The 25,293-nt window shown below is 38.2% G+C and overlaps 3 protein-coding genes across 6 annotated transcripts; 2 read left to right on the top strand and 1 right to left on the bottom strand.

The window, feature by feature from the left end:
* Positions 1 to 5,669: 5,669 nt before the first annotated feature.
* LOC121811417 (BAG family molecular chaperone regulator 3-like) lies at positions 5,670 to 7,554 on the bottom strand. Its single transcript, XM_042212274.1, has 4 exons — positions 6,796 to 7,554; positions 6,462 to 6,718; positions 6,239 to 6,385; positions 5,670 to 6,148 (listed from the first exon to the last, which is right to left on the bottom strand). Exons 1-4 carry the CDS (start codon positions 7,010 to 7,012, stop codon positions 5,948 to 5,950), a joined length of 822 nt encoding a protein of 273 aa, XP_042068208.1. The 5' UTR covers positions 7,013 to 7,554; the 3' UTR covers positions 5,670 to 5,947.
* Positions 7,555 to 12,201: 4,647 nt separating this feature from the next.
* Positions 12,202 to 15,611, top strand: LOC121810654 (probable transcriptional regulator SLK1). The gene is made up of 8 exons (XM_042211408.1): positions 12,202 to 12,330; positions 13,455 to 13,477; positions 13,611 to 14,412; positions 14,558 to 14,725; positions 14,833 to 14,881; positions 14,983 to 15,194; positions 15,306 to 15,374; positions 15,513 to 15,611. Exons 1-8 carry the CDS (start codon positions 12,202 to 12,204, stop codon positions 15,609 to 15,611), a joined length of 1,551 nt encoding a protein of 516 aa, XP_042067342.1.
* A 1,867-nt stretch (positions 15,612 to 17,478) lies between these two features.
* Positions 17,479 to 20,809, top strand: LOC121810870. Of its 4 annotated transcripts, XR_006052461.1 has the most exons (6): positions 17,479 to 18,745; positions 18,863 to 18,968; positions 19,215 to 19,308; positions 19,383 to 19,452; positions 19,649 to 19,937; positions 20,795 to 20,809. XR_006052461.1 is itself a non-coding variant. In XM_042211593.1 (3 exons), exons 1-3 carry the CDS (start codon positions 17,650 to 17,652, stop codon positions 18,995 to 18,997), a joined length of 570 nt encoding a protein of 189 aa, XP_042067527.1. In that variant the 5' UTR covers positions 17,480 to 17,649; the 3' UTR covers positions 18,998 to 19,156. The 4 variants fall into 4 exon arrangements, 1 of the variants encoding a protein (XP_042067527.1); XR_006052460.1 differs by lacking the exon at positions 20,795 to 20,809 and having other exon boundaries at positions 17,480 to 18,745; positions 19,649 to 20,055; XM_042211593.1 differs by lacking the exons at positions 19,215 to 19,308; positions 19,383 to 19,452; positions 19,649 to 19,937; positions 20,795 to 20,809 and having other exon boundaries at positions 17,480 to 17,957; positions 18,619 to 18,745; positions 18,863 to 19,156.
* The last annotated feature ends 4,484 nt before the right edge of the window (positions 20,810 to 25,293 follow it).

Genomic DNA, 25,293 nt, shown 5'->3' with positions numbered 1-25,293 from the left:
TTGTACATCCTCTTTTTTATGCACAGCCAAATTTATATTTCAAACCACAGATGTCTATGCAACTTTCACATTTAAACACACTACTTTCTTTCTACATTGTCTCTCCAACTCTTTTCATAAAATATAAACTAAACTTTCCCAAGAGTGTATGAATATTCCCCCTTTGTTTAGCTTCCAAAGAAAAAAGGCTTTAAAGGCTCAAAGTGGCTAATTAGGAAAATATTTTGAAATAAGGTCATTAAAAAGGATATATAAAGTAGCTAAGAAGGATGACCTAACGTCCTCTTTTATCATTTAAACACTATATAGACTTAGGCAGATTAGGAGCACATTCTAGAAACAAATACATGACTGCAGATAAATCACACAAGAAAGAAATTTATAGCTCAAGTCTCACAAGGTATAAGCATGATTCATGACAAACAAGCAATTCATTAATTGTGCACCTTTTCACAAAACTCTCAAATCAATGCATCAAGTCAACTCAACCAACACATAAACGAACTTTTCATCATAGGCAACTCGGTCTGATGTCCCTAAACATGAGTATTTCTAAGTTTTCTATGTTAAGCTCATGACAAAATTCACCTCGAGTTTATTAAAAATAAAAGTAAAAACTAACAAAAACAACTAAACTCACGGTCCACCACTTCATTCCCCCAAACTTATTCAAAACTACATTAAGAATAAATTTGAAAAGTCGGTAGGGACGTGAGTAAACTAAGAAAACAAATTAAACTAAAACAAAAATTAAATAAAAAAAATGATACCAATGTTGGGTTGTCTCCCAACAAGCACTTGGTTAACGTTTTTAGCTTGACGTTCTTTGAAGCTCATAAGTTATCCCCTATTCTCGGGAATTCCTTTGGGATGTCTTTTGTACCTACAATTTCACAATGTGATCACAGAATGAAGAAAATTATAGTAGAGTACAATGCAAAATATGTGTCTAACTCCCCCAAACTTTAATCATATCAAGGCATAAAATATGCAAATCAAATTATCTACCTTAACATGATCATTTTTCATCCCTATAATATTCTCTATCCCCCCCCCCCCCAAATTAATTGCAAAAAATTTCAATAATAGACCAAGATCAAGCAAAACAATTAAGCTCTAAATATACACAATTCATGCAAGATAAAATAGCCTCGCAATGCTATGAACATGAACTATGTGTATCAACAATCAAATCAAAGTGATATTCAATTTTTACCCACAAAGATAAAAAATACTCAAGCACCTCCGACAGTAATTAATTCCAAAAACACCAAAACATACAAATTCATCATTGCTCATCAAACTCCAATCCAAACTACCAATACATATCAACCACAATGTCATTCAATGAAAGAATTCAAGTTCAAAGAACAGAAATTATAAGAAGAATATATACCTTGTGTTGGTTGACAGTAGAGCACAATCCAAAGAATTTGATTAAGTAATGTGAATTTGAAGAGTATGTGTGAATTCTGAGGAGAAAATAAAATATACACAGGGGAAGGAGGTTCTTTTTTTTACAATTTTTTTGAAAAAGACTAAGAGAAAGAAAAAGAAAAAAAAGGATTTTTTTTTTTGTTTGTATAAAAACGGATTTCAGAAAAAACATTAAAACAAAGAGAAAAAAAAAAGAATTAAGCTTAAGCTCTACCGAGTAAAACTTCAGCTCTAAGGAGGGGGAAAAACTAAACTAAAAAAAACCAGAGAGCTATCACCATTGAACTTTATATCTCACCCACGCTCTACGGAGCATATTTGATTGTATCTTGCACCGAAGTGTAGAGTAATCCATTGTTGTGATTCATGCTCTCCTCAAATAGCAACCCTTGCAAAACAAATAAAAAAAGAATTAAATAACTATTCAAAAAATTATACTCTAAATTATTATTATCAACCGTTTTAAAATATCAGCTTAAAACAATAATATTTCTCGGCAACGTCGTCAAAAACTTGATGCACTCTTTATTAGCACTAAAAATACATGCAAATTTATAGGGTATATCTAGTATAACTAAAGGTCAGTATCGGGATATCGAACACAGTGAATAAGATTACAACTGGCTATCATATACTAATCATCGTATACTATCTAGAGACACAGAGTTTTTTGGTTTTGGTTTTATAAACCAGACATAAATAAACAAGTAACAAAATAAGATAAAACTCCTACACAGCAGGCTAAAGAATGTAGAGTTTTTAGGACCCAAGTACTACGGCCTAGTGATGATTAATCTCACAGAACCTTTACCTTTATGTGTCTCTAGGATTATTAGGAAAGTTGCGATTCTAGGATAAGCCCTCTCTCGAGTGGGCGTATCCAGCAGATTAGACTCTAACTATCAAAGTCTCCTTCCAATAGATTAGATTCTAACTCCTTAAGTTCTTAGGACTCAAGCTCTCACAAAAGGTCCCCTCTCTCGAGTGCAGATAAACCTATGTGTTATACTCGTTCCTTTTACCACGTAAAGCTAGCTATCTCTCGATTAATCTAGTTAAACGGACATAGTTCTAAAGTTGGCCAGACAAAAGAACAGTAAAAGCACAAGAACAAACAAAACAATCACAAGAGCTAGGAAAAGATTCAATTCAATAAATCAAAACATGTTCATAATAGTTTTTGCCAAAAAATCTACAAATGATATTTAACTACTCATAGACAAGTAGTAAAAATAAAAATAAAAGTACTAGATTGATAAAACCCAAGATTGAATCTTCAATCTTCAGTTTTCTCTTGCCTAGATCTGCAAATCTCCACTCGAATGGAAGATGGATGAATTATGTGTGAAAGATGGAATGGAAGAATGTATAAAGGGGGAAGGATTGGAGGCTCTGAGATAAAGATTATGAATTATCCTAAGAGGTATTTATAGGGTGGATAAAGGTTTAGTTTTGATCATTTTCGTGCCCTACAATAAATGGGAGAGATTTGGGCAACAATTTATTTTATTCCTTGAATTTCCACCTAAATTTTTGTTAGCTTTGACTGCACTGCGCAATGTACGTAGAATGGTCATAACTTTCTCTACAGAACTCCAATTGAGACGTTCAAGGTGTCCACGCGAAGCTCTTTTGAAGATGAAGAGAATGGTATGAACTAATAACTGATTGGACTTCAACAGTGCTGGGAAAATTAGCTTGAACTGAGGCTACTGCACGTTACCCCTTTTGCACATTTTTCTGTTTTTTTCTATCATTTATCAACAAACACATCAAAAATACCAAATATATAACATATGCAATTTAAGAACTTAATTTGCATGATTGACATTTAAAACGAGTCAAATCTAGCCCTTAAAAACATGCAAAATCTGTGCTTGTCAACCCCCTGCAGTGGACTCTGCCTATAAATAGGCATGCATCTCATGCATTGCATCACAAACAATATCAAGCATCTTGCATGACACAAGCTCTCTCCCTCTCTGCATTGTCTTTCTATCGAAGTTCTACCCTCGCTATCTTCTAGTTCACCGGTGCTTGTTCTGTGTGCGGTGCTACGACAAACAAGACGTTAGCCGTTTTATCTTTGGTGAAGACACGCCAAAATTAGAGCACTACCGGAGCATATCTCATCTTGCAAAAAGAGGACTCCTCGACTCAGCTTCCACTTCTTCCAGTTTTATAGTTCCATACTGTTCATCCTGGCTATGTGGCCGGTTAAAGTGCAAGATATTACTACTATATTATACTATACTCCTATGTCGATATGCATGAAGCAAATGTATGCTGAATACAAAATGAAAATGCTGTGGCCTTTCGGCTAAACAGACACATTAAAAATTCATGTATAGGGTCACGCGGTGAAGAAATAAAGAACAACCAACTATAACTTGTGGGCTTAAAAGTCAAACAAACATTTATATTAGACTAAAGTCCTAAAATGGTCCTTAACATATTGCATTTTTTTATTTTGGTCCAAAACATTATCTTTTGAATTATTCGGTCCCTCACATTTGAAATCGGATCACATTTGGTCCATTTTGGACGGTTCCGTCAAATTTTTGACGGTTTTAATTACCGGGTCACAAATCCGTCACTAATACGTCACTAATACGTCACAAATCTGTCACAAAATCCGTCACTAATCTGTCACTACGCCGCCCTCAACGCCTCCTCCACCGGCCGCATGTCCGCCGACGAGCTGAACACCGTCGCCACCATGCTCTGCCGCTGCGCCGCCTCCTGCAACCTGTCACAAATCCGTCACTAATACGTCACTAATACGTCACAAATCTGTCACAAAATCCGTCACTAATCTGTCACTACGCCGCCCTCAACGCCTCCTCCACCGGCCGCATGTCCGCCGACGAGCTGAACACCGTCGCCACCATGCTCTGCCGCTGCGCCGCCTCCTGCAACCTCCTCGTCTTCGGGCTTAGCCACGAAACCCTACTGTGGGATTCCCTCAACCACAACGGCCGCACCGTGTTCTCGCGCGTATTAGTGACGGATTTGTGACGGTTTTTGTGACGGATCAGTGACGGATTAGTGACGGATCAGTTTCTCCCAATTAGTGACGGTTTATTACGGATTAGTGAACCGGTAATTAAAATCGTCAAAAATTTGACGGAACGGTCCAAAATGAATCAAACGTGATCCGATTTCAAATGTGAGGGACCGAAATTCAAAATATAATGTTTTGGACCAAAATAAAAAAATGTAATATGTTAAGGACCATTTTGAGACTTTAATCTTTATATTAAAAATAAAATAATTATCTATGGTAGCTTAGTTAAGTATTGCAAAAAGATGATTGAATTATGGTTGGTGCAGCACCAACCAAAAATAGAACAATTCTGGTGCAGGAGATTAGGTAATGATTATGCTTTTCATCAATTACACCAAAATCCTAAATTATTCCCCCACTGCTCAAATAAAAGATTTAAGTACTACTCCCTATTATATAGTCTAGTGTTCTTTAGGGTCACGGATCAAACAGACTTTTGGCTAAATGATTCATTGTTAATAAATGAAGGCATGGTTCATTTAATAAAGGAGTAGAGTTTGGTTGCTTATTTAAAAATTATCATTAATTTTTTTTATTGGATTATTTTTTTCTACAGTCTTTACATGTGACAATGTATCTCGATCCGTCTCTATAATGTCAAGATTAGATTGTATCTTGTAATTAACCATCTCAGGTTCACTTCTATGACTAATTGAACCCTAGACAAATTCTATTGTAACTCGATATTATTTTATCTAACGAACCAAACGCCATGATAGTGTATATGTGCATCGCTTGATCTAATATACGATTGAGTAGGAGGATGTTAGGTTCAGATTCATATTTTGATCTCTCATTCTTAGAATCCATTCAGAATAAGAATTGGTCACCTATCTACAATAAAAATTAATCCAATAAACATGCAAGTTTTCTTTCTCTCGAGGGGAGATACCAAGACAAGTAGCTTACTGTTTAATTTTACTTCAAAATTCTCTATGTTATCAACTGTTTAACACATATATAGATTGGACATTTGGGCTGAATCCAGTGCCCCTTGTTTGTAAGATTACCGACTTTGGTCTTTGAATTTTTTGGGCCTTGGCTCCCCCTCAGATGAGGGACTTCTAAATTACAAACTACTTGTAAATTATATTTTCAAATGAAGGTGAGTAAATCAAAAGTAGATAACATAGACTATTCATACATGTTTAATAGCAATTCTTGATGAGAACATTAAATAAGAAAGCCCTTCAACCTCCACTTTTACACCAATTTTTATATACAAATTAGAAGAAGATACTCACTTCACACAACCACCAAAATCTGAGTTCAGAAAAGAATTTGAAAACAGTCATATTTCCCAAGACCATCCACCCATATATATAAATATTTTCAAGATAAAACAAGCAAGCATATGTGCATGATGCCATTAAAAATCAAATAATATGGATTTTTATTTTTCAGCACAGCAACTTTCTTGAACTGGAACCTGCTTTGGATCCATCAAAATGTCTCCCATTTTGTTGTAACTACCACTTGACCATAATTGAAATTCCCATTAATCTTCTTCATTTCTTGCTGTTTTTGGAAAGTTTTCGACATCGATCCCTTATAAATCTGCTGGTGTTGCTGCAATTTTTCTAGGCTAGAATTCCTCACCTTCAGCATATCAAGAGTTTCTATGTACTTCTGCACCCTTTTTACCTTCATTAATTCATTCAGTTCATTAAATCAACTCTCAGGAATTAAATTAATATTAGTAGTACTACTTTTTATCAGTAAAATAATTTGTACCTGCATTCTTCTCTGGAGCTTTACATCTCCATCAGCATCAATTGCATCCAACTTTATGAGCTGTGTCATTAACAATTCAATCAAGCTCAAAAAAACTGTCTCCACAACTTTCTTGCCTCCATTAATTTCCAATTCAATTGCTGCCACCTACCAAATTAACAACCAATCACAAATCATGAACAAAAACTATTATCCAACCAAACAAAATAGCTATGGTGAATACCTTTTTTGAGAGGGTATCAACCTCAAATCTGATATCTGCAATTTCCTTTGATGCCTTGTCCAGTTTAGCATGATTGTGAGATTCAAGGCGCCGTCTCTCTCGGCTAACTTCATCTTCAACCAACACAATCTTTGATCCATCTCTCACACCAGCACTATCAAGAAACCATCTTGAATCCCTCTCTTTTTCCTTGTAAATCAGCTTCTGATCTTGTGTGTGCACCCCTGTCACACCTGCCACTAACTTTTTCAGTTCACCTGCATCAAAATAAACAAAATTAAATAAATATACAATCAAGAATCAATCAAAATCATCATAAAAATTCAGTCTTTACCAAAACTGGCTTGAGAGCTGATCACAACTTCATGGTAAATTGAGCCATATTTCACTCTAACTTTAATGTTTGGAACAATGTGATTACAGTCTGAGTTTCTCTTCTGCACAAGCATCCCTCCTGGCCGGACTTCCCACCCTCCAACAACCTCGGCATTGGCGGCGGTGGGAGAGGAGCCTTTGTTGGACTTCATTCTCAAAATGGAGTCTTTGTTCATGGTGGTGAATGTGTTACACCTTATTTATATGGTACTACTCAAATGTGTGAAGAAAGATTGGGGGAAAAAGGTATTTGTTGTGTAACAAGAAATTTGGAAGTGCTTGTCTGCTAAGCTAAGAACATACCTATGTAGGAAGAATAGAACCAAATTCTGACCCACAAAATGTCAGAGCACCAACAACATGGTGTCTTAAGTTATGCATACATACAAATTCCCCAAGGCCTAATGAAAATCCAACCAAAAATATTTAATACATCTGTGTTTCTAGCTAGAATAGAGGGAGGTTTTCGTGGAAATTTCAGGAAGAGTATGTTAATGATGCTTGGTAGGATTTATTTCACATATATATAAATATAAAGGAAGGGGTGGGGTGGTTAGGGAAAGGAGAATATGTCTTGGTGGGATTGTTGTTGGGTTTTTTTTTTGTTATTGGTTTTTGTTTACTTTTCCTTCTTTTTATTTCTTTTGTTATTTTGTGTTTTTGTTTGGTAGGATTTATTGTTAATTTGATTGAAAGGATGCATGTCATTAGTGTCATTAGTGTGTGCACATTATAAACGTTGCATTAACATTATATCATTAATTGGGATAGCGAAAAGTGTAAAGGAAAAAAGGTTGGAGCTTTCATATTTACTAAGGAGAATTTATGGCTTTTGTCACTATTGGATTCTTTGCTTGTATATGTTCTTTATCCTTATTAAGCATAAAAAATGCCTAAAGTTATAGGAGTGGTGGAGGTACATAGAAAAATGTAGTTGAACTATTAATAAATTATAATATAACTAAATGTATTAATGATGTTTTCATTTTTTTTTTTCAAAATTTGACGTCATATTTGAACATGCTAAAAATATCATATTCTAAAGTTTGATTTACTGCTGATCATTTTTTAAATTAAAAACTTTCACCAACATTTTAGGACAGCACGATCACTTGTGACATCTAATTTTACGATGTTGGTAAACATTTTAAAGTTTGAATTTACAGTCATTTTTTTATTCAATGTAAGTGAATCATCTAGCACATAACAAAAGATTAAAAAATGACTATAAATTTTCATGCACCTGGTCTTGCGAACATCTGTGTTGTCTTGATTAATGATGTTGAGCCACTTTCTTTCTTACTCCATAATGATACAGAATGCAAAAGAAATTTATAGGCTAAGCGAATAGTAGAGTAATCTGTTTCTTGAAGCAACTGTTTTCAAATTTGATTGGCGACTAAAATTATTTAATGTCGAATGATTCATCCCTAGACAATTTTTGTTTCAATTATCATGCCATTTATTAATTTAAATAAATATACTACACAAGACATAATCTCAATTTTCTTACTATTAGCCATCTTGACTTTCCATTTTCTGGATTAGTATACTTCAAGATGAAACAGAAAAGGAAATTTTCACATGCACGCATAACACTAAAAGGGTCTAAAGCATCCGTTAATTTATGATAATATTTTAGGATATGTTATACTTCATCCGTCTCACTCAAGACGTCCATCTTTTATTTTTAGTTTGTTTTATTCTAGATGTTCACTTTCTATATTTAAAAATAAATTCATCTCTCTTCTCTCATTAAAATATTCAATCACATTTTCCACTCTACTTTATCACAAAATCCTGTTATCAAAACCTCAACCCGCTTCTACTGGCTAATATAGTGGTGTAAGGGTCGAATCCCACAGAGATGGATATATGCGTGATACGCTTGTCGACATTCTGGAAGGGTTGATTTGCTACCACGCTTTTGGGTTGAGTTTACCTAGACATAAATTAAAGAGGAGAACCTATACTATCCTGACGAGTAAGTATCTGTTACTTCGGCATGTGGCTGTGTACATGAATATGTATGACTAGACTGCTCTGGTGCATGTGAAAAGCAAGAAATTTCTATAAATGGCGAGACAAGGTAACAGAGGATATCAGAGGGTACTGGTCGACCAACTGTCAGATCTGCGAAAAAACTGGAAAAGTGAAAGGACAAAAGGTAAAAGGTGGCTAAAAGCATAAAGTGGTCCCAAGATCAGATAGAGATGTTGTCTTTATCACCAAGATATGCAAAAATGCAGATAATCGAAAACTCCATTGACAAACTTAAGTTTATCTTGCAACAAATTCAGATCTGGAAGTAAATTGAAAAATCGCGACAGCTAACATGCAACCCTACAAATTACGTAAACTGACTAACATGCATTGCAGCAGAAAATGAATCAACTTCTAAATCTAGACATTTTTCTTGAATTAAAACAGATCAGAAACTTGAAATACTTACACAAGAGCCCGATCTAATCTAATAAAGGGAATCCAAGCATGTAAATAACAAGATCAATGCTAAAATACTAGATCTAACTAATCTAAGCAAAAGGACAAACATTCATAGCTGAAATACAAGAAAGAAACAAACATCGACTTCATTTAACTAGATCCAAACACGCAACGTTTAAAACAAGGGAAACAACTTCGATTCACTACTAGACTTCGAATAACATGAGTTAACTACAGAAACTTCAAAGCAAAACAGTAAAGATTGTTTGGCTCCTCAGAGCGATGAAACAGTCGATTTCGGTACTGGATGACACTATCATTTGATTTCAGTATGAAAAAAGTATAGATTCGCATGTACCACAGCATACGGAACATGTGGTATCATATCGGTGTCAATATCCGAACGCATATATACTGCGTATATGGTATATATAGATCATATATTTAGCTATTATGAATATATTAATTAAAGAATACATGACTTATATATATTAATTATAATTTTTTCGGTATGAACAGAGGTATTACGGTATGTCGTACCGTATTTCGGTATACTGAAACACCGTATGGTATACTGTAGTAATGATACAATAACATTATCAAAAATTTATTATACCAGAATTTTAGTGTAGTGAATTCAGTGTTACCAAAAAATTCGAAAAGATATAGGTATTTATTTTCTCATAAAACAATTTTCAATATGACATTTTCGGTGAAATACACCGAATCGTCCCACCCCTAATCATACTTCAGTTTAAACTTAAACTGATAAAGCGAAAGAATGGTGTAAAAAATTTTGTAGCACTACCGAAAAAATGTTGGTTGTAGTATTAAGTAGGCGTATAACACATTCTGAAATTTTTTATAAAAAATAATAGAAAACAACAAATTATAATCGTCCGTCCCTAATAATTTGTCACATTTCACTTTTATCATTTTTGGTAGTGGGTCTAATATTTCACTAACTCATTCACACGCACATTTAATTACAAAATAAATATATAAAATTATTATTCAGATGTTACTAACTTTTTCCAACTCATATTTTATTAAATTTATTATAGCATCCGCAATGGGCGCGGACGATAGGCCGCCCGATGCCTCGGGCGCGCCATCGTCCGCATCGTCCGCGCCCTATAGATTGTCCGCGGACGATACGCGGACGATAAGGCATCGTCCGCGCCATTGTCCGCGGACGATACGCGGACGATAAGGCATCGTCCGCGCCATCGTCCGCCCACTGTGGGCGACGCGGACGATGCAACGCTTTTTTATTTTTTTTATTTTTTAAATTCAAAAATTATTTTCATATAAATACCCCCTACCCCACATTCACATTTTTAACATTTCCATTCACATTTCCACTCTCAAATTACACTATAAAATGGATTCCGGTGAATACCCAAGTCCGAATAGTCCGATGTTTGGGGGTGGTGCACGTTGGCCGGGTACAAACCCTGACGAATATCGGCCCTTCGACTCCAACACGCAATACGATCCCGAATTCAGTACGGATTCGTACAGTCTGTCCGACATGGAGCCGTCTCCAACCCGCCCCGTCGGGCGTACAAGTTGCCACCTCCGAAAATGAATGAAGAGTACTCCCCCGGGAGGACGAACTACCAACTGGATGAAACCTTCGTCTTGGCGAGGTGTTGGGTGGATATTTCGGAGGACCCGGTATTTGCGAACAACCAAAAGCAAGTTGCGTACTATGAGCGCATCGCCGAGCGCTACAATGAGGTGAAGCCGTCGAGCTCGTACAAGCGCCATAGGGAGTAGCTTCGCAAGCACTGGGATCAGGACGAGGACCACCGAAGCCGGTGCATACACGAGCAGCGAAAGCGGCGCATATCCGGTGGACCTCAACCGGACGATGTATGAGGAGGAAGATAGTTCCGGCACACCGGTGTCCTCCAGGCGTCCCGTTGGCGTCAAGGCTGCGAAGAACAAGGGGAAGGCGAAGGAGACATCCTCCTCACAAGCCGCGGCCGCCCCCCATCGCTGATCCCGACCCCCACCCCGACTTCACTTGCCTATACTGAGTTGGCAGCGGCCGTCAACCGGAGGACGTTGTTGGACACGCACAACGCCCTCATGCAGTGTCAGGACCCGGCCAAAGCCGAATACCTCCAGGGGATAATCGATGAGCTGCGCCGCAAGTTGGGACTTTTGTAAAGTAGTCAACTTTTTTTTCATTTCTAACTCGTGTAACGTTTTTTTAATCAATGTAGGATTTGTTATTTTTAATTAATCGTGGTGTTTTTTAATTATTTTGCATTGACATATTTGAAAACATTTAAATTAATTAACAAAACAATAGTGAAACCTATAGGGCGGTCTTTAGGGCGACTTATAGGGCGCCCCATTGCAGGTGGAAGAGTAGGAGGATAAAACGATGACGTGGCGGTGCATAGGGCGCCCCATTGCTAAGAGAAATTTCGGAATATGGGTTTAAATTAGCTGACCTTTCGAGATAAGAGATTCAATTCACTTACCTTTCGAAATATGGGTCCGAGACATGCGGATTTTTCGGAATAAGGGTTTTACACCTTTTATATTTATTCTCTTCATTTTTCTTATTATTTCCCTTCCAATAATTATATATTTACTAAACTATCCTTTAACTCATCTCTCAAAAATTTCATCCAAACTAGATTAATGTCAGATCATGTTAGTACTCTAAGATCAGGGACTCGTCAGTTATTGAAGGTTCTCAGTTACCACTTAAGTGGTCTGTTTGCATTACCACTTAAGTTTGCATTCTGTTGTATCATTACCACTTAAGTTTTATGGTAAATGATGAGGATGATTGAGCTCTATTGTTCCTTTATTTTTTTCGGACTGTTGATATTGCTAAAGTTTGAATTAAAGAAATTTTGTGCTATCTGCTTTGTTAAATATTTCAACTCCGTGACAGATGGAAAAAGGAAATGTATCAAGCAGTTTGACTTCTGCTGCAGCTTTTGTGGAAGGGGGAATTCAGGAAGCATGCGATGATGCTTGCAGTATATGTCTTGAAGCATTTTGTGATAGTGACCCTTCTACGGTTTGTACAAACTACTGTCTATTAACGGCTGAGGATTGAAACTGACCTATACTTAATTGATTATTTTTCTCTGCTTCAGCTGACTACTTGCAAGCACGAGTTTCATCTTCAGTGCATTCTTGAGTAGATCTTGAGCTCTACTGTATCATAATGGAGTGGTCTGTTTGCATTCTCGGTTCTTGTCACATGGATTAAGGAACTGAGATTAAAGGATAGTTTAGTAAATATATAATTATTGGAAGGGAAATAATAAGAAAAATGAAGAGAATAAATATAAAAAAGGTGTAAAACCCTTATTCCGAAAAATTCGCATGTCTCGGACCCATATTTCGAAAGGTAAGCGAATTGAATCTCTTATCTCGAAAGATCAGCGAATTTAAACCCATATTCTGAAATTTCTCCATTGTTAATGCCCTTATAAAAGTGTCGGATTAAATTGTGTCAAATTATTAGGAATGTGAGGAGTATTACAAATTTATAAAGAGCCTTATGTCACGAAAAAAAACGGGGAGTAAGCAGATTTTGTGGGCCAGATGTGACGCGTGTCCTTTAATCTTTACAACCGGTTATCACACACCATCTACCGGCACTAACCAGTCATCCACATTCTTCCCGCGAACTCACTACAAAACTTCCATTACTCGACTTGGCAATGGGGTTTCTGGACTCTATTTTCTGAGGTATGGTTTTCAAATCTCCACATCTCACTTCGAGGCTCTTCAATTATGATTTTTAAGCTTGATTTCTGCCTTGTGTCTATACATTTCTACTTTCTTCGGTAAACTGAAAAAGGAAACTAAAAAAAGGAAAGATGAAACTTGTAATGGAAATGAGCAGAATAAGAGTTAGAATTTCTAAAAATGAGTGTGAAGGGTATGCTTAATTTATTGATTGAATCAATGTGTGAACTTGTTTCTAGATTTATTTATTTTCTTCTCTGTTTTAATCATCTTTTGCTAGTTTTCAAAAAAATTATGCCTATTAGCTATAAAAGATTTGAATTTTCATTATATTCATTGTGCATTTTCTTTGGAGTGAAATTTGAATGAATTTCCATACAAGTTCAGATTTTATGTGAGCTCTTTAATCTTTTTTGTCACTGTGACTATTTCTTGTCAATTCAGATATATATTTACCTTCCTGCAGTGTAATTCTTGTATATGGTCCATCCTTATGTAACAATTTCAATCAACTTGTTAAGTGGTATACTTTGAAGCCCCAATGGCTAGGATGACTTGACTAGTGTAGCCTTTATGTGTGCTTTATCTGTATATTTGTAGGATGGCTTTGGATGCATTTCTGGATTCCAACGGCCTGCCTATGACATTGCCTGTTAAGGGGGCTGAAGGGATTCGGGAGGTGCTTATCTCGAACGCCTTACTCAAAGATGAAGAGCATTTCGACTCCATTCTTAGTCTGTCCCAACTAAACCAAAATATGGATTCACATGTTCTGAATTCAACAATTCTAGGGAGATCTTCAGCTCCAGAACTTTTTATAGGCCATGATGCTGCCGTTGCAGTCGCAAACCAAACTCTTCTAGCTGGTACTTATTTGCAGAGGCATAGCAACACTACTCTGGAGCCTTACATCAACCACCCCATGTCATTTCCAAGTGACGATGGTTTTGTCAATGTTTCTTATAATGGTGATGTATTTTATCAGTTATGTCAAGCCAGAGAAGAAGAGAGTAATAAGCAGAAACTAGAAGGTGCTGTAGGTTCTACCAATTTATGCAAGACTAAATCTCTGGTTAGAATGCAACCGGAGCACATTCTAGCTCGAATTCTAAAGAAACCAAGAGGGAACATCCACCACCACCAGCAGGAGATCATTCAGGAATTACTGTTTAAGGAATTACAAGATGGCAATCCGCAGCTTAAGGCAATAATGCAGCAATCGATTTCGCATTCAGCTCCCTACCATAGGAGATGCCACCTACTGATGCCAAAACAGCTTCCGAAACAAAAGGCGAGAATTCTGCTACCCGAACAGTGTAATCAGCAAGACACTATTGCTCCATTACTTGACGGTGGCATTTGTTCTCGGAGATTGAAGCAGTATCTGTACCATATGGAAATGGCAAACATGTTAGTTTCCTTTTCTTGGATTTATAATATTCTCGTTTCCCTACTAGGACTTCCTTAGCATCGTCTCATGAACAAGATGAAGCTCGATTGTTTGTTTTCGAGAATCTTGATCTAACATGCTGTGTTTTCTTATGCAGGACAATGGCATTTCCTATTGGAAAAAGTTTGTAGCTGAATATTATGCTCCAGGTTCAAAGAAAAGATGGTGTTTCTCTAAATATGAAAATATTGAGCTGCATTCCTTTGGTGTTTTCTGCCCTAAATCCATGGTGTGGCCCGATGAAACCTTGCGTTTCAATCGGACAGTAAATTTTACGTGTTTTTGCATGTGTGTATCATTAGACTTTGAAACAAGCCATCAACTTCACCATTCACAATTCTTGTTTAAAGTAGAACTGGTTGTTTATTTCAGGGGACAAATTGCTGTGAAATATGTGGTCTGAAATTAGGGAAGGGATTCGGTATGCAGAAACATGTTTCTATACTATTGTATTGATCATTAGCTGAAATTATTGACAGACGGTATATAACAACGTTATTTATTTTTCACGTGCTTTGTTAGAGGCAACCTCCGAAATGTTTCCTAGGCTGTTCAAGATGAAGTTTGAGAGTGGCATGCTCGATGAGATCCTGTACATCGATTCTCCACGAGCACATAAAGTTCCTGACGGACTAGTGCTGGAGCTCAGGAAAGCTGTTCAAACGAGTGTGTATAAAACATTCCGTGTTGTTCATAATGGTAAACTTCGTGTTGTGTTCAGGCATGACTTGAAGGTATTAAGTTATCCATTCAAAACCAATCCATTATTACAATAATTGTTTTAGATAATAGCAATAAGGCCGAAGCATTATGATTGGACTTGTTTGTTGCATGACATATCACAGATATTATCCTGGGAATTTTGCATAGAGAATCACGAGGAGTGTCAGGTCCAATCATCGTTTAGACCTCAGGTATCAATTCTCCTCGTGGCTTGTGTTAAGCAAACGGAAAGCTTTGTTGCTTCTGTTTGAGTTTGTGTTCTATTTATTTTTGGAAATGGGTTTTGGTGATATTATGAAAATAGTTGATGAAGTTTCTTGTTCTTGTAGGCCAAGCAATTAGTTCAGGCAGTTAATAAATATCATGATATCCCAAATTGTGTCTCCGGAGCATCGTTTCTGGATCTGCAAAGAGTTTGTGATATGTAAGTTTATTTTTTCTTGTGATATATTTGAATTGATCAGTATTCATTTATGTGGATTAATTAGAAATGATATTAGGACAGAACACATAAAAAAAATCCCCCAATTTATTGAGTAATCTTGAGATACAACGTTAGATAAAATAATAATGAGATACAATATGGGATAAGCTACAATGAGGTTTGTCTAGGATTAAATTAATCATTGGGATGGAAGTGAGATTTATCATGAGATACAAAACGTAATCTATTGTGTAGATAGGCCAAGACACATTGTCACGAGCCGAGCTTTTGACAAAAAAGGCAACCAAACAAGAGAGAAAATTATACATGACCTTTAGTCACAAGTAAACATGGGAACCAAACAACCCTTAGTGTACTGAGTTAGTTCACCTGAGCGCCCTCTAACTTATACGAGAACTTGGATATCGTTGATAAGTTTTGTCACGACCACAACTTCCTAGTCAAAGAAAGCGCAGCTATTTCGCGACTAACAATACTAAACTGTCTCAACACATCATCATAATTACTGAAATTAAGGAAATACTGTCTAAAAGTCATCAAGATAGCAAGTTATTACATCAGAGTGAAATGTGGGACATTGTCTTTACTGAGACAAAGCTAGGTCTATGCAGCGGAAGAGTTCCAAGACAAGTATAACATGTATGGAGACATACTACACTAGCTACCCTTCTTTTATTTTATCTTCAGTCCCAACACCTCCTCGGCTTCGACAACAATCAACCTGCACATTAAGGAAAACAATATGCAGGGCTGAGTACTTGATGCACTCAGTGGGCTCATGCCGAAAACTGTTTTTCTTTTAGTTGTCTGCCAAGCTGAGTGAACGCGGGGGTTTTTTTCTGAAAACAAGTCCCGGTCACTAAAATCTGTTATTTCTTTCTGAAATAGACTGCAGTCTTTTAACTTTCTGATGATATACGATGTCAAGCTGTGTGAATCGGGAATGTGGCCACATTCCACGATCACTGGGTCGGCCAACCTGGCGCTAGCTCACGACCCCTAGACCGGCCAACCTTGCGCTAGCTCACGGTCCGTAAGTGTACACTAGTCCGAGTAGGATTTACTGACCTACTGGGACCCGAATTCGTCTTAACCATGAATGGCAATCACAAAATAAAACATGGCATGACAACTCATTCAAAAGTTCACACGTATTCTCATAGAGTTCTGTAAATAAAAAGGAAAGAAGCCCACACATAATGTAGGATAGAAAAGCCCACCTCGTTTGCTTAACCCTTTCAAACGGGTACTGTCTGACTTGAGATTTACTCGTCGAGCGACGACATCCCTTTTCAAAAATAATGTACTTAAATTAGGCTTTGAGAAACTATTTATCTTGCATGTATGCATGCCTAAGCGTGTGTTTATTATTTTACTTCTTGCTAAATCTTTCATTAAATCAGCGATTTAATTTATTCTGAGTCTGGCCGATCTGTCCGGGTATAATAAATTCCTGACTTATTTTCTTTAAGTATCTTGAAATACCTTCTGCGACAAAAGGAGTTCTCATCTATTTGTATACTGGGCACTGCTTCCACACGGCTTGCTAATTTCTTTTGTTCCTTGGCTAATTCCATTATACTTTTGAATTCATCCAAGATAATGGCTTCAACCAAATAAATGGTCCAAGTTAATAAATTCCCAGGCCCAGTTAGGAATTAATTATTCCGACCCAGAATATTTATTCTTAAGCATTTTCTGCCCAGCCTTCCTTCTCCCTTTTTTTTTTATTTACTGATGAGGCCCAACTTAAAAAAAATAACTATGGCCCAAAATTAAGTGAAGGGTTCAAATTCCTTGATTAAATTTTCTGGCCCAATTGGTAAGGCCCAAATATACTCCCTTCACCGTCACTTTCCTTTCTCCCATCTTGATTTCCCCCAAACATGCATCTCAAATCCCTAATTGAAACGGCGCCTTCTTTCCATCTCTCACCTTCTCCGGCGACTTCATGCCTGGAGTGACTCCGACCTCTCTTCGTTCCCGGCGAGGACGCCGTTTCGAATGGGTCGCCGAATCTCATGTTTCACAATGACGGCGCACTTGGTGTCTCCGTCTGCCCTTTCACGATGGCTTCGGTGTTGCCGTCGGAGCCTCGCTGGTGTGCTCTTCGCGAGGGAGTCACTCCGACGCCGATGACCCGCTTCAGCTCCCTCCGTCCGTGTTCGCAAATGCCGTTGCTGTTCCATTCGTCTATCTCTCTCTCTCGACGAAGGCGTCGGTCTGAAATCGCCCGTCGACGTCCGCTGTTGCTCTGCAGTGTTCGTGGGGCTGCCCTCGATGCCCCGTCGTCGTTCGGTCAGAGCCGATCAACGCTTCTCCAAGCTAAGTTCTATCATTTTCTTTATTTCGTTGATTTGTGTCTGAAAACTTAATCGTTCATCTACTGAAAAGAGCTTGATAGTTGGCCAAAAATGTTGTTCTTTTAATTACAGAGGCTTGCTGTTGTTGTGGGGCTTTTATCATCATGCCTCTAAGTTCCGACCTAGTTAGGCTGCCTAAAGCTTACTAGTGCTCTATCGGTGTTATGCTCATGCTTAGCTATGAGATGATGGTGTTATGAGCATGCTAGTTTCACCTATGAATTTGTGAACTATATGCTGTAAAACTGAGCTATTGGAGGATTACCTGTGTGAGTTGTTATGGCTGTTGTCTCTAGCTCGGCTCCTCCCTTCTCCTTAGCTTGTAGTGTGCTATTGATTGTGGTAATGAAGGAGGAAGGACTGAGGGGCTATTTATAATGGTTTGCCTAACTGAAAGCCTGAGGAAGGCTGGTGTACTTGGCTGAAAAGGGAAATCTCAGGCTGAGCAGCTGGCTACTCTGTCTGCAGCTCTGCAGAGTTCGTCCCTTCTCCCTTGGCCTCTTTCTAACTGATTTTGGTGGCATATGGGGGGTCTACTCGTGAGTTTATGGTGGTTGCCACAGAGCTCCAGTCTCTGGCGGTTCTCTATGTTGCGATCCAACTGATTTCTCTGATGTGGTCTTGCAGGTACGAACTGGGCAAGGTTGTTTGGCTGGGTGGAGTGCACCTGCCGTTGCGCAGTGAACTGGCTGGACAACCTGCTGGAAGGGCAGGCCATTTCTGGTGGTGGCAGCCTTCATCCTTGCCTATTTTGGTGAGTTTTTGGTCCCCACATCAAATAGTATTGTCTCTCATTCTCATTTTGTTTGGCTTATCTAATTGCCTTGTTTTGCTAATGCATTTTCTTGGTGGTTCGATTGGTGCTCGGCAGAGAAAAAGGGCTGCTAAGCATGGCTCTCGCCCTGGGTGTACCAATTCGTCGGGCCGTTTGAGCTGGGCCGAGACCAGGCCTGAGATACATCTTGTGACTCGTAATTGTAAAAGCCTAGTTCAACTTAAATTTTAGTTCTTCATGTAGACGAGTCTCTGTAATCGTTAATGTGTATTCGGTTTCCTTTGTTTTCACTGTCAACATTTGTAATACACGATTTAAATTGGAAGTTCTAAATATCATGTTTTGTTTACTCAAGAATATAAATAAATACTCTTTCGTTCTTTATTTAAATTCTGGTCTAAAATCTGAGAATTCGTACCGCGGCTATTACAAGTTTCTTCTGCGTTAGGTGTGTATCTGCTGGCATTCAAATTGCAAGGAATATGGAAATCCCACTTGTGAATGATTTGGGGTACCACAAGCAATTTATCGGGTGCTTGCAGGTAAGAGTTTTCATACTGTGTTAGTTAGCATCAGTAAGGTCTCGTTTTTTAATTTGCAAACGAGCCTTCTGCAGATCTCTGAAGTCGTTGATGGTATGAAAGATATCATGGCATTTAGTCAGATCACAAAAATGGGAGCAATTGGTATGTCCAACTGACTTACTTCAACTCACAACAGCTTCCATATCTACCTTTCTCTACACCATGTTTACGCCCATTTGTTTTTTCACACGTCTTTAAAATCGAAGATAAACAAACATAACTACTTTTGCAACTTCGCCATGATTTCAAAATTTTGCCAATTCGCTTCATAATTATAGTCATCATAATCTTGTCGCAGAGTGCTTGAACAAGTATTCGCGAGGAAGGAACCTCCATCACCAAGGACTGCTACTACCTGTAGACGTCACGACAACCAGAATTCATCACGGCTAGAAAGCTTAGGGTTGGCTTTCCTCGCCTCAACTGGCTTGGCTTCCCCAAGCTTGCTCAGGTCCCAATCTTCTGAACGCAGTCGTCAATCCGTAGTCGACAAGATGTTTCTCGCAGGGGAAAGAGCGTCCACCAAAAAATTTGCAATGAGCAAGAAACTGTGTTGCAGTGAGAGCTCTAAAGCCGCTACTGCACAGGTAATTTTTCTGTAATGCTTCGGCTGGTAGACCGTGTTTTACTTATTTACAGCAAAAACTGTGACTGCTTGTTATCTTTTGAGATAGTTGGAAAATAGATATAGTAGTTAAGGAGCCTTATCCTCGCCAATCTTACATATTGACGAATTTCACTCGATATAGTATCTACAACAATCCTTTTCGAACCAGTTCTACTTACGGAAACACTGTAATCTCTCCCCCCACTTTTCTTAAATTTCTGCAAAAACTCGTGCCACCAAGAAATGAGACTCCTAATAGCGGAAGTGGGAGTACAAAACAACTGCTGAACTAAACTGAACTAAACTGAACTAAACTAAACTAAACTGGGATCACGAAAGCACACAAGGAAATACTGAGCAAAGGATTGCAGATATGCAGGAGATAGAGAATTTAGATAATTACTGTAGAATCTTAACTGGATTTATGTGATTTATACTATCATCTTCATACCAAAATCTATCAATCTTCATCATTTTCAAATAAAGGGTTACAAAGATTTAAAAGCCCGTATTAGGAATTTATAAATAGTAGTAATATATTATGCTGATAAATGTGTCATCCACATATACGAGAACTGTCTTAATTTTATCCGATTTTAAAATTATTACTTCTAGTTTGCATATATTTAGGTATTTTAATGTGTTTGTTGAGAAATTACAGACATATATATTATGCATAAATGTAGCCACCTTTCCTGTTTTGTTTGTCCCAATTAAAATGACCACTTTCTGATTTTAGAAATAACATCCTCTCTACTCATTAAAATATTCAACTACATTTTTCCTCTCTATTTTATTTCACCTAACAACTCTTCCTAAAATTTTATGTCACTCAAGAATGTGGCCATCTTGAGTGGGACAGAGGGAGTACAAAATTGCTAAAACTGAAGGTTGGACCCAACGAGATGTGCAGCAATCTTAGTTTGAGCCAACTTCGGTAGCAATGTTGAAGTCCAATCAGTTTTTGATGCATACCATTCTCTTCCCCTATGAAAGAGCTTCGTGTGTGTATCTTACACATTTCAATCGCAACTCTGTAGAGAAATTTATGACCATTCTACGAACATTGCGCAAAGCAGTCAAAAGATAACGGAAATTAGGTGGGAATTCAAGGAAAGAAAGAAACTACTATTATCTTGTGAAGCCAAATCTCTTCAATTCCTAGTAGGATTCAATTTTTACAATGTCTAAACTTTTTTCAAGCCTATATATACCTCATAAACCTAATTCATAATATTAATCTCAGAGCCTCCAATCTTTCTTCATAATTATACAAATATTTTTTCATCTCATATTCTACACATAATTCCTCCATTTTCCCTTGGAGCTGAACTTTGCAGATCCAGGCAAGAGAAGACTGAAGACTGCTTACAATTCATCCTTAGAGTTTGTTTATTTTATGTCTTGTCTAATATTGTATAGTACCTAATCACCTTGTTATAAAATTTATGGCGAAGATACACTAATTTCATACTCCCTCCGTTCCATAAAATATGTTACACTTGTGGGATGACACGGGATTTTATGAGGTTTTATTTTGTGTGTAAAGTGTAGAGAGAAAATATAATATTTATATTAATGTGAGAGAGAAATTTTTTTCCAAAAATGGAAATGTGAAATCTTTAATTGGACAAATTAAAAAGGAAAGTGAGACATCTTTTATGGGACGACTGGAATAATTTTTTATTTTGATTAATTCTTCCTTACTTTGTTATTGCAATTCATCCCACCTCCATTGATTTGTATTTTTTAAAATGTCCCAAGACACATTTTCTTTTTTGAAAAAACCAACATTTCCTTCTCTATTTTCTCTATCTACTTTCTGTATTTCCTAAAAAATCGTGCATAATAGAAGCGCCTTACTTAAGGCAGGACCGGGGTAGTATAACATATACTCCCTCCGACTCATTTCAAGTGATTGACAGCTTTACGGCACATATTTGAGGAAAATGATAATAAATAGTTAAAGCTGAGATAAAATCAAGCAAGTAAGAGAATAATGTACATACGACTTTCTTTTATATTATTCTCTCGTACTTTACTTTATTTCAGCTTTAGCTATTTATTATCATCTTTCGCAAAACAACGGCAAAAAAAGAAATCTGCATCTTGAGTTGGGACGGATGGAGTAATAAAGTTACTCCATCCGATCCCCATTAAATGTCTTATATTTGATCGGTACGAGTTTTAAGAAATTATTTGACTGTATGAAGGAAAGTGGGTGGAAAAAGTTATTGGAATTTGGTGGATAAGTAGAATGAGTAGATGGAATGTGGGTCCATTTACTAAAAATAGTAAAAGTTAAATGGTACATTTATTGAGAATCATCCAAATAAGAAAATATGGAACATTTAATAGGGACCGGAGGCGGTAATCTATAATCTATAAATATATAAAAGCACAGTACATGGCAAGAAAATTTTCCCGCCCACTTTCATGAAATATTGATAACTATATTATAAAATTGTACTAGCATATAATATAAATTATTAATATATGATTGATTTGATAAGAGAATAAATAGATGTTAATTAGTCAAATCACACTTCTTTTGACCATTGGGTAAAAATAAAATTGGTCTCTCACTCAATTTATTTTATTGACCAATGTGTTAGGGCATCCACAATGGGGCGCCCTAAGGCGCGCCACGTCATCAGTTTTATCCTCCTACCCCCACCTCCAATTGGGCGCCCTAAGGCGCGCCCTATGTATTTTCTTTTATTTGAATATTTAAATAACTAAAAAATTGGGAAAAAACTTCATTTCATATATAATAATTAATACATTACAATACGAATTAAAAAAAATACACAAACTCAGCGACGGCGGTTACGGGCCCACACTTCTTCAATCATGTTGTTCATGAGTTGAGCATGGTCTTGTTGGTTGCGCATTGAGGCCTGTCTAGATAGAACCTCATTGAAGCCCGACGATAATCCTCTAGCGGGGGCTCGGTCGCCATGCTGGACGAGCTAGATGCACCGTCATCATCGTTCCACTCGGTGATGCTCACACCTTCATGCTCGACTATCATGTTGTGCATGATTATGCACGCATACATGACATCGGCGATGACTTCCTTGAACCAGAGACTAGACCGCCCTTTCACAATTGCCCACCGTGATCGGAGCACACCAAATGCCCGTTCGACATCCTTCTGCGCCGACTCCTGCTTTTGCGCAAATAAAACCCTCTTCTCACCCATTGGGCAGCTGATCGTTTTCAGAAAAACAGGCCACCGTGGGTATATGCCATCGGCCAAGTAGCACCCCATGTGGTATCGGCGCCTGTTGGCAGTGAACTCGATGGTCGGGCCGTTGTCGTTGCATTGCTCGGCAAAGTGGGTGGATGAGTTGACGACGTTGATGACTTTGTTGGACCCGGCTACGCCGAAGTATGCATGCCAGATCCAGAGCTGATGGTCAGCAACGGCTTCGAGGATCAAAGTCGGGTGGCTGCCCTTGTATCCACTAGTGAATTGGCCTCTCTACGCCATCGGACAATTCTTCCACTCCCAGTGCATACAGTCGATGCTCCCTAGCATCCCAGGAAAGCCGTGCACCGTCTCGTGCATCTTCATCAGGCCCAGGCAATCAGTTGCAGTCGGCTTGAGCAAATATGTGTCGTCGTAGGCCTCTACAACTCCCCTACAAAATCTCTTTAGGCACTCCCGGCCTGTTGTATCCCCGACGTGGAGGTACTCGTCAAAAATGTCCGTCGTGGTGCCGTAGGCCAACTGGCGGAGTGCAGCCGTGCACTTTTGCAACGGTGTAAGGTCGGGTCTGCCGACGCCGTCTTCCCGATACGTGAAGTATTCATCACGTGACGACAACGTCCGGACAATACTGAGAAATAGGTAACGCGACATTCTAAACCGGCGGCGGAAAATAGTCGGTCCCCACCGTGGTTGATCGGCAAAATAGTCTTCAACCAGACGTTGGTGAGCTGCCGCGTGGTTGCGTCGGACAGACGTCCGACGTCGAATAGGCCTGTGGATATGCTCTGCCGCCGCCGCCGCCTCCTCGCGCTGCATTTCGACTAACCATTCCACCATGGCCTCTTCAACGGCTGCATCTAAGGCTTCCGAGGTCGAACTACCCGACTCCGAGGAGCTAGAACTCGTGGTGTCATCGTTGTGGTTCATTTTGGTATGTGAGAGAGGTAGAAATGTGAGAGATGAGCGAAATGAGAAAGGCGAGATGTTCGTATGAACAAGTGAATGAGAAACGAGTTTTAAATAGACAAAAATAAAAAATAAAAAAACGCGTGCCATCGTCCGCGACCATCGTCCGCCGATCCCACAATGGGGCGCCCGATGGCGCGGACGATAGGCCATCGTCCGCGTCCATCGTCCGCCGATCCCACAATGGGGCGCCCGATGGCGCGGACGATAGGCCATCGTCCGCGCCCATCGTCCGCCGAGCCCACAATGGGGCGGACGATAGGCAATCGTCCGCGCTTCTTCCGCGGACGATGCATCAGGCGTGGGCGTAGGGCGCGGACGATGGTGGGCACCCACAATGAATGCATCGTCCGGGCCCGAGGACGATGGCCGCCATCGGGCGCCCCATTGTGGGTGCCCTTACAATCTCATTGGTCAATAAATATTTTATTTATTATTCAAATATCTTTAATATATTAAATTAAATATATATATAAATCATATTAAAATTCATATTTTTTCATCCTCTACTACAAATTAAGATCACATTTGCTATAGTTCTATTTAAAAAAAGATCTCTATTTTTCTCTACATATAATCTTTCTTCTATATTATAATTTCTCTTTTTTTAAAGAATTTATTCACAATGAATGATGAGAATGAAATGTTTTCTAATTCCCAAAATTTAAATTATTCCATGATTATTTGTATTTTATATTGCAACTTCTGACTTTTATTATTTGTTTTAATTTATTTTCATTTTTTTTATAATAATTCCCTAAATTGAGTAAGGTAACATTGTCCACTGAACATGCACATAAAAAAACGTGATACTGTGACTGATATAAGTGATTGACATGTGTCCCATTTAAAAGTGATGCACCCACATTTAAAACTGATGGTTTATTGATTGATATGGATTAAAAAATGCACCCACATTTCATATAAATACTACTCCCTCCGTCCCTTAATAGGAGTCGCTCTTTGACCGGGCACGAGTTTTAAGAAATGTAGAGAAAAGTTGGTTGAAAAAGTTAGTGCAATGTGGGACCTACATTTTATGTGGGTTTTATAATAAAATGTGAGTGGAATGAGTTAATAGCATGTGGGGCCTACTACCATTTATGGTAAAAATAAAGAGTGACTCTTAATGGGGGACGATCAAAAATGGAAA

The sequence above is a fragment of the Salvia splendens genome, chromosome 7 (assembly GCF_004379255.2).
Source record: "Salvia splendens isolate huo1 chromosome 7, SspV2, whole genome shotgun sequence".
Classification (NCBI taxonomy): Eukaryota; Viridiplantae; Streptophyta; class Magnoliopsida; order Lamiales; family Lamiaceae; genus Salvia; species Salvia splendens.
Note: the sequence above shows the minus strand (reverse complement) of the source record. Positions and strands in the feature narration are given on the sequence as shown.

Excerpts from the sequence above, each read along its gene's own strand:
- LOC121811417 (XM_042212274.1), bottom strand. The coding sequence starts at position 7,012 with ATGAACAAAGACTCCATTTTGAGAATGAAGTCCAACAAAGGCTCCTCT. Across the intron at positions 6,719-6,795 it reads CAGCTCTCAAGCCAGTTTTG|GTGAACTGAAAAAGTTAGTG; the intron begins GTAAAGACTGAA and ends ATTTTGATGCAG. Across the intron at positions 6,149-6,238 it reads AGCTCCAGAGAAGAATGCAG|GTAAAAAGGGTGCAGAAGTA; the intron begins GTACAAATTATT and ends GAATTAATGAAG.
- LOC121810654 (XM_042211408.1), top strand. The coding sequence starts at position 12,202 with ATGGAAAAAGGAAATGTATCAAGCAGTTTGACTTCTGCTGCAGCTTTT. Across the intron at positions 12,331-13,454 it reads GTGATAGTGACCCTTCTACG|ATATATATTTACCTTCCTGC; the intron begins GTTTGTACAAAC and ends TTGTCAATTCAG. Across the intron at positions 14,413-14,557 it reads ATCTGTACCATATGGAAATG|GACAATGGCATTTCCTATTG; the intron begins GCAAACATGTTA and ends TTTCTTATGCAG.
- LOC121810870 (XM_042211593.1), top strand. The coding sequence starts at position 17,650 with ATGTTTCACAATGACGGCGCACTTGGTGTCTCCGTCTGCCCTTTCACG. Across the intron at positions 17,958-18,618 it reads TCAACGCTTCTCCAAGCTAA|GTACGAACTGGGCAAGGTTG; the intron begins GTTCTATCATTT and ends GTGGTCTTGCAG. Across the intron at positions 18,746-18,862 it reads CTTCATCCTTGCCTATTTTG|AGAAAAAGGGCTGCTAAGCA; the intron begins GTGAGTTTTTGG and ends GGTGCTCGGCAG.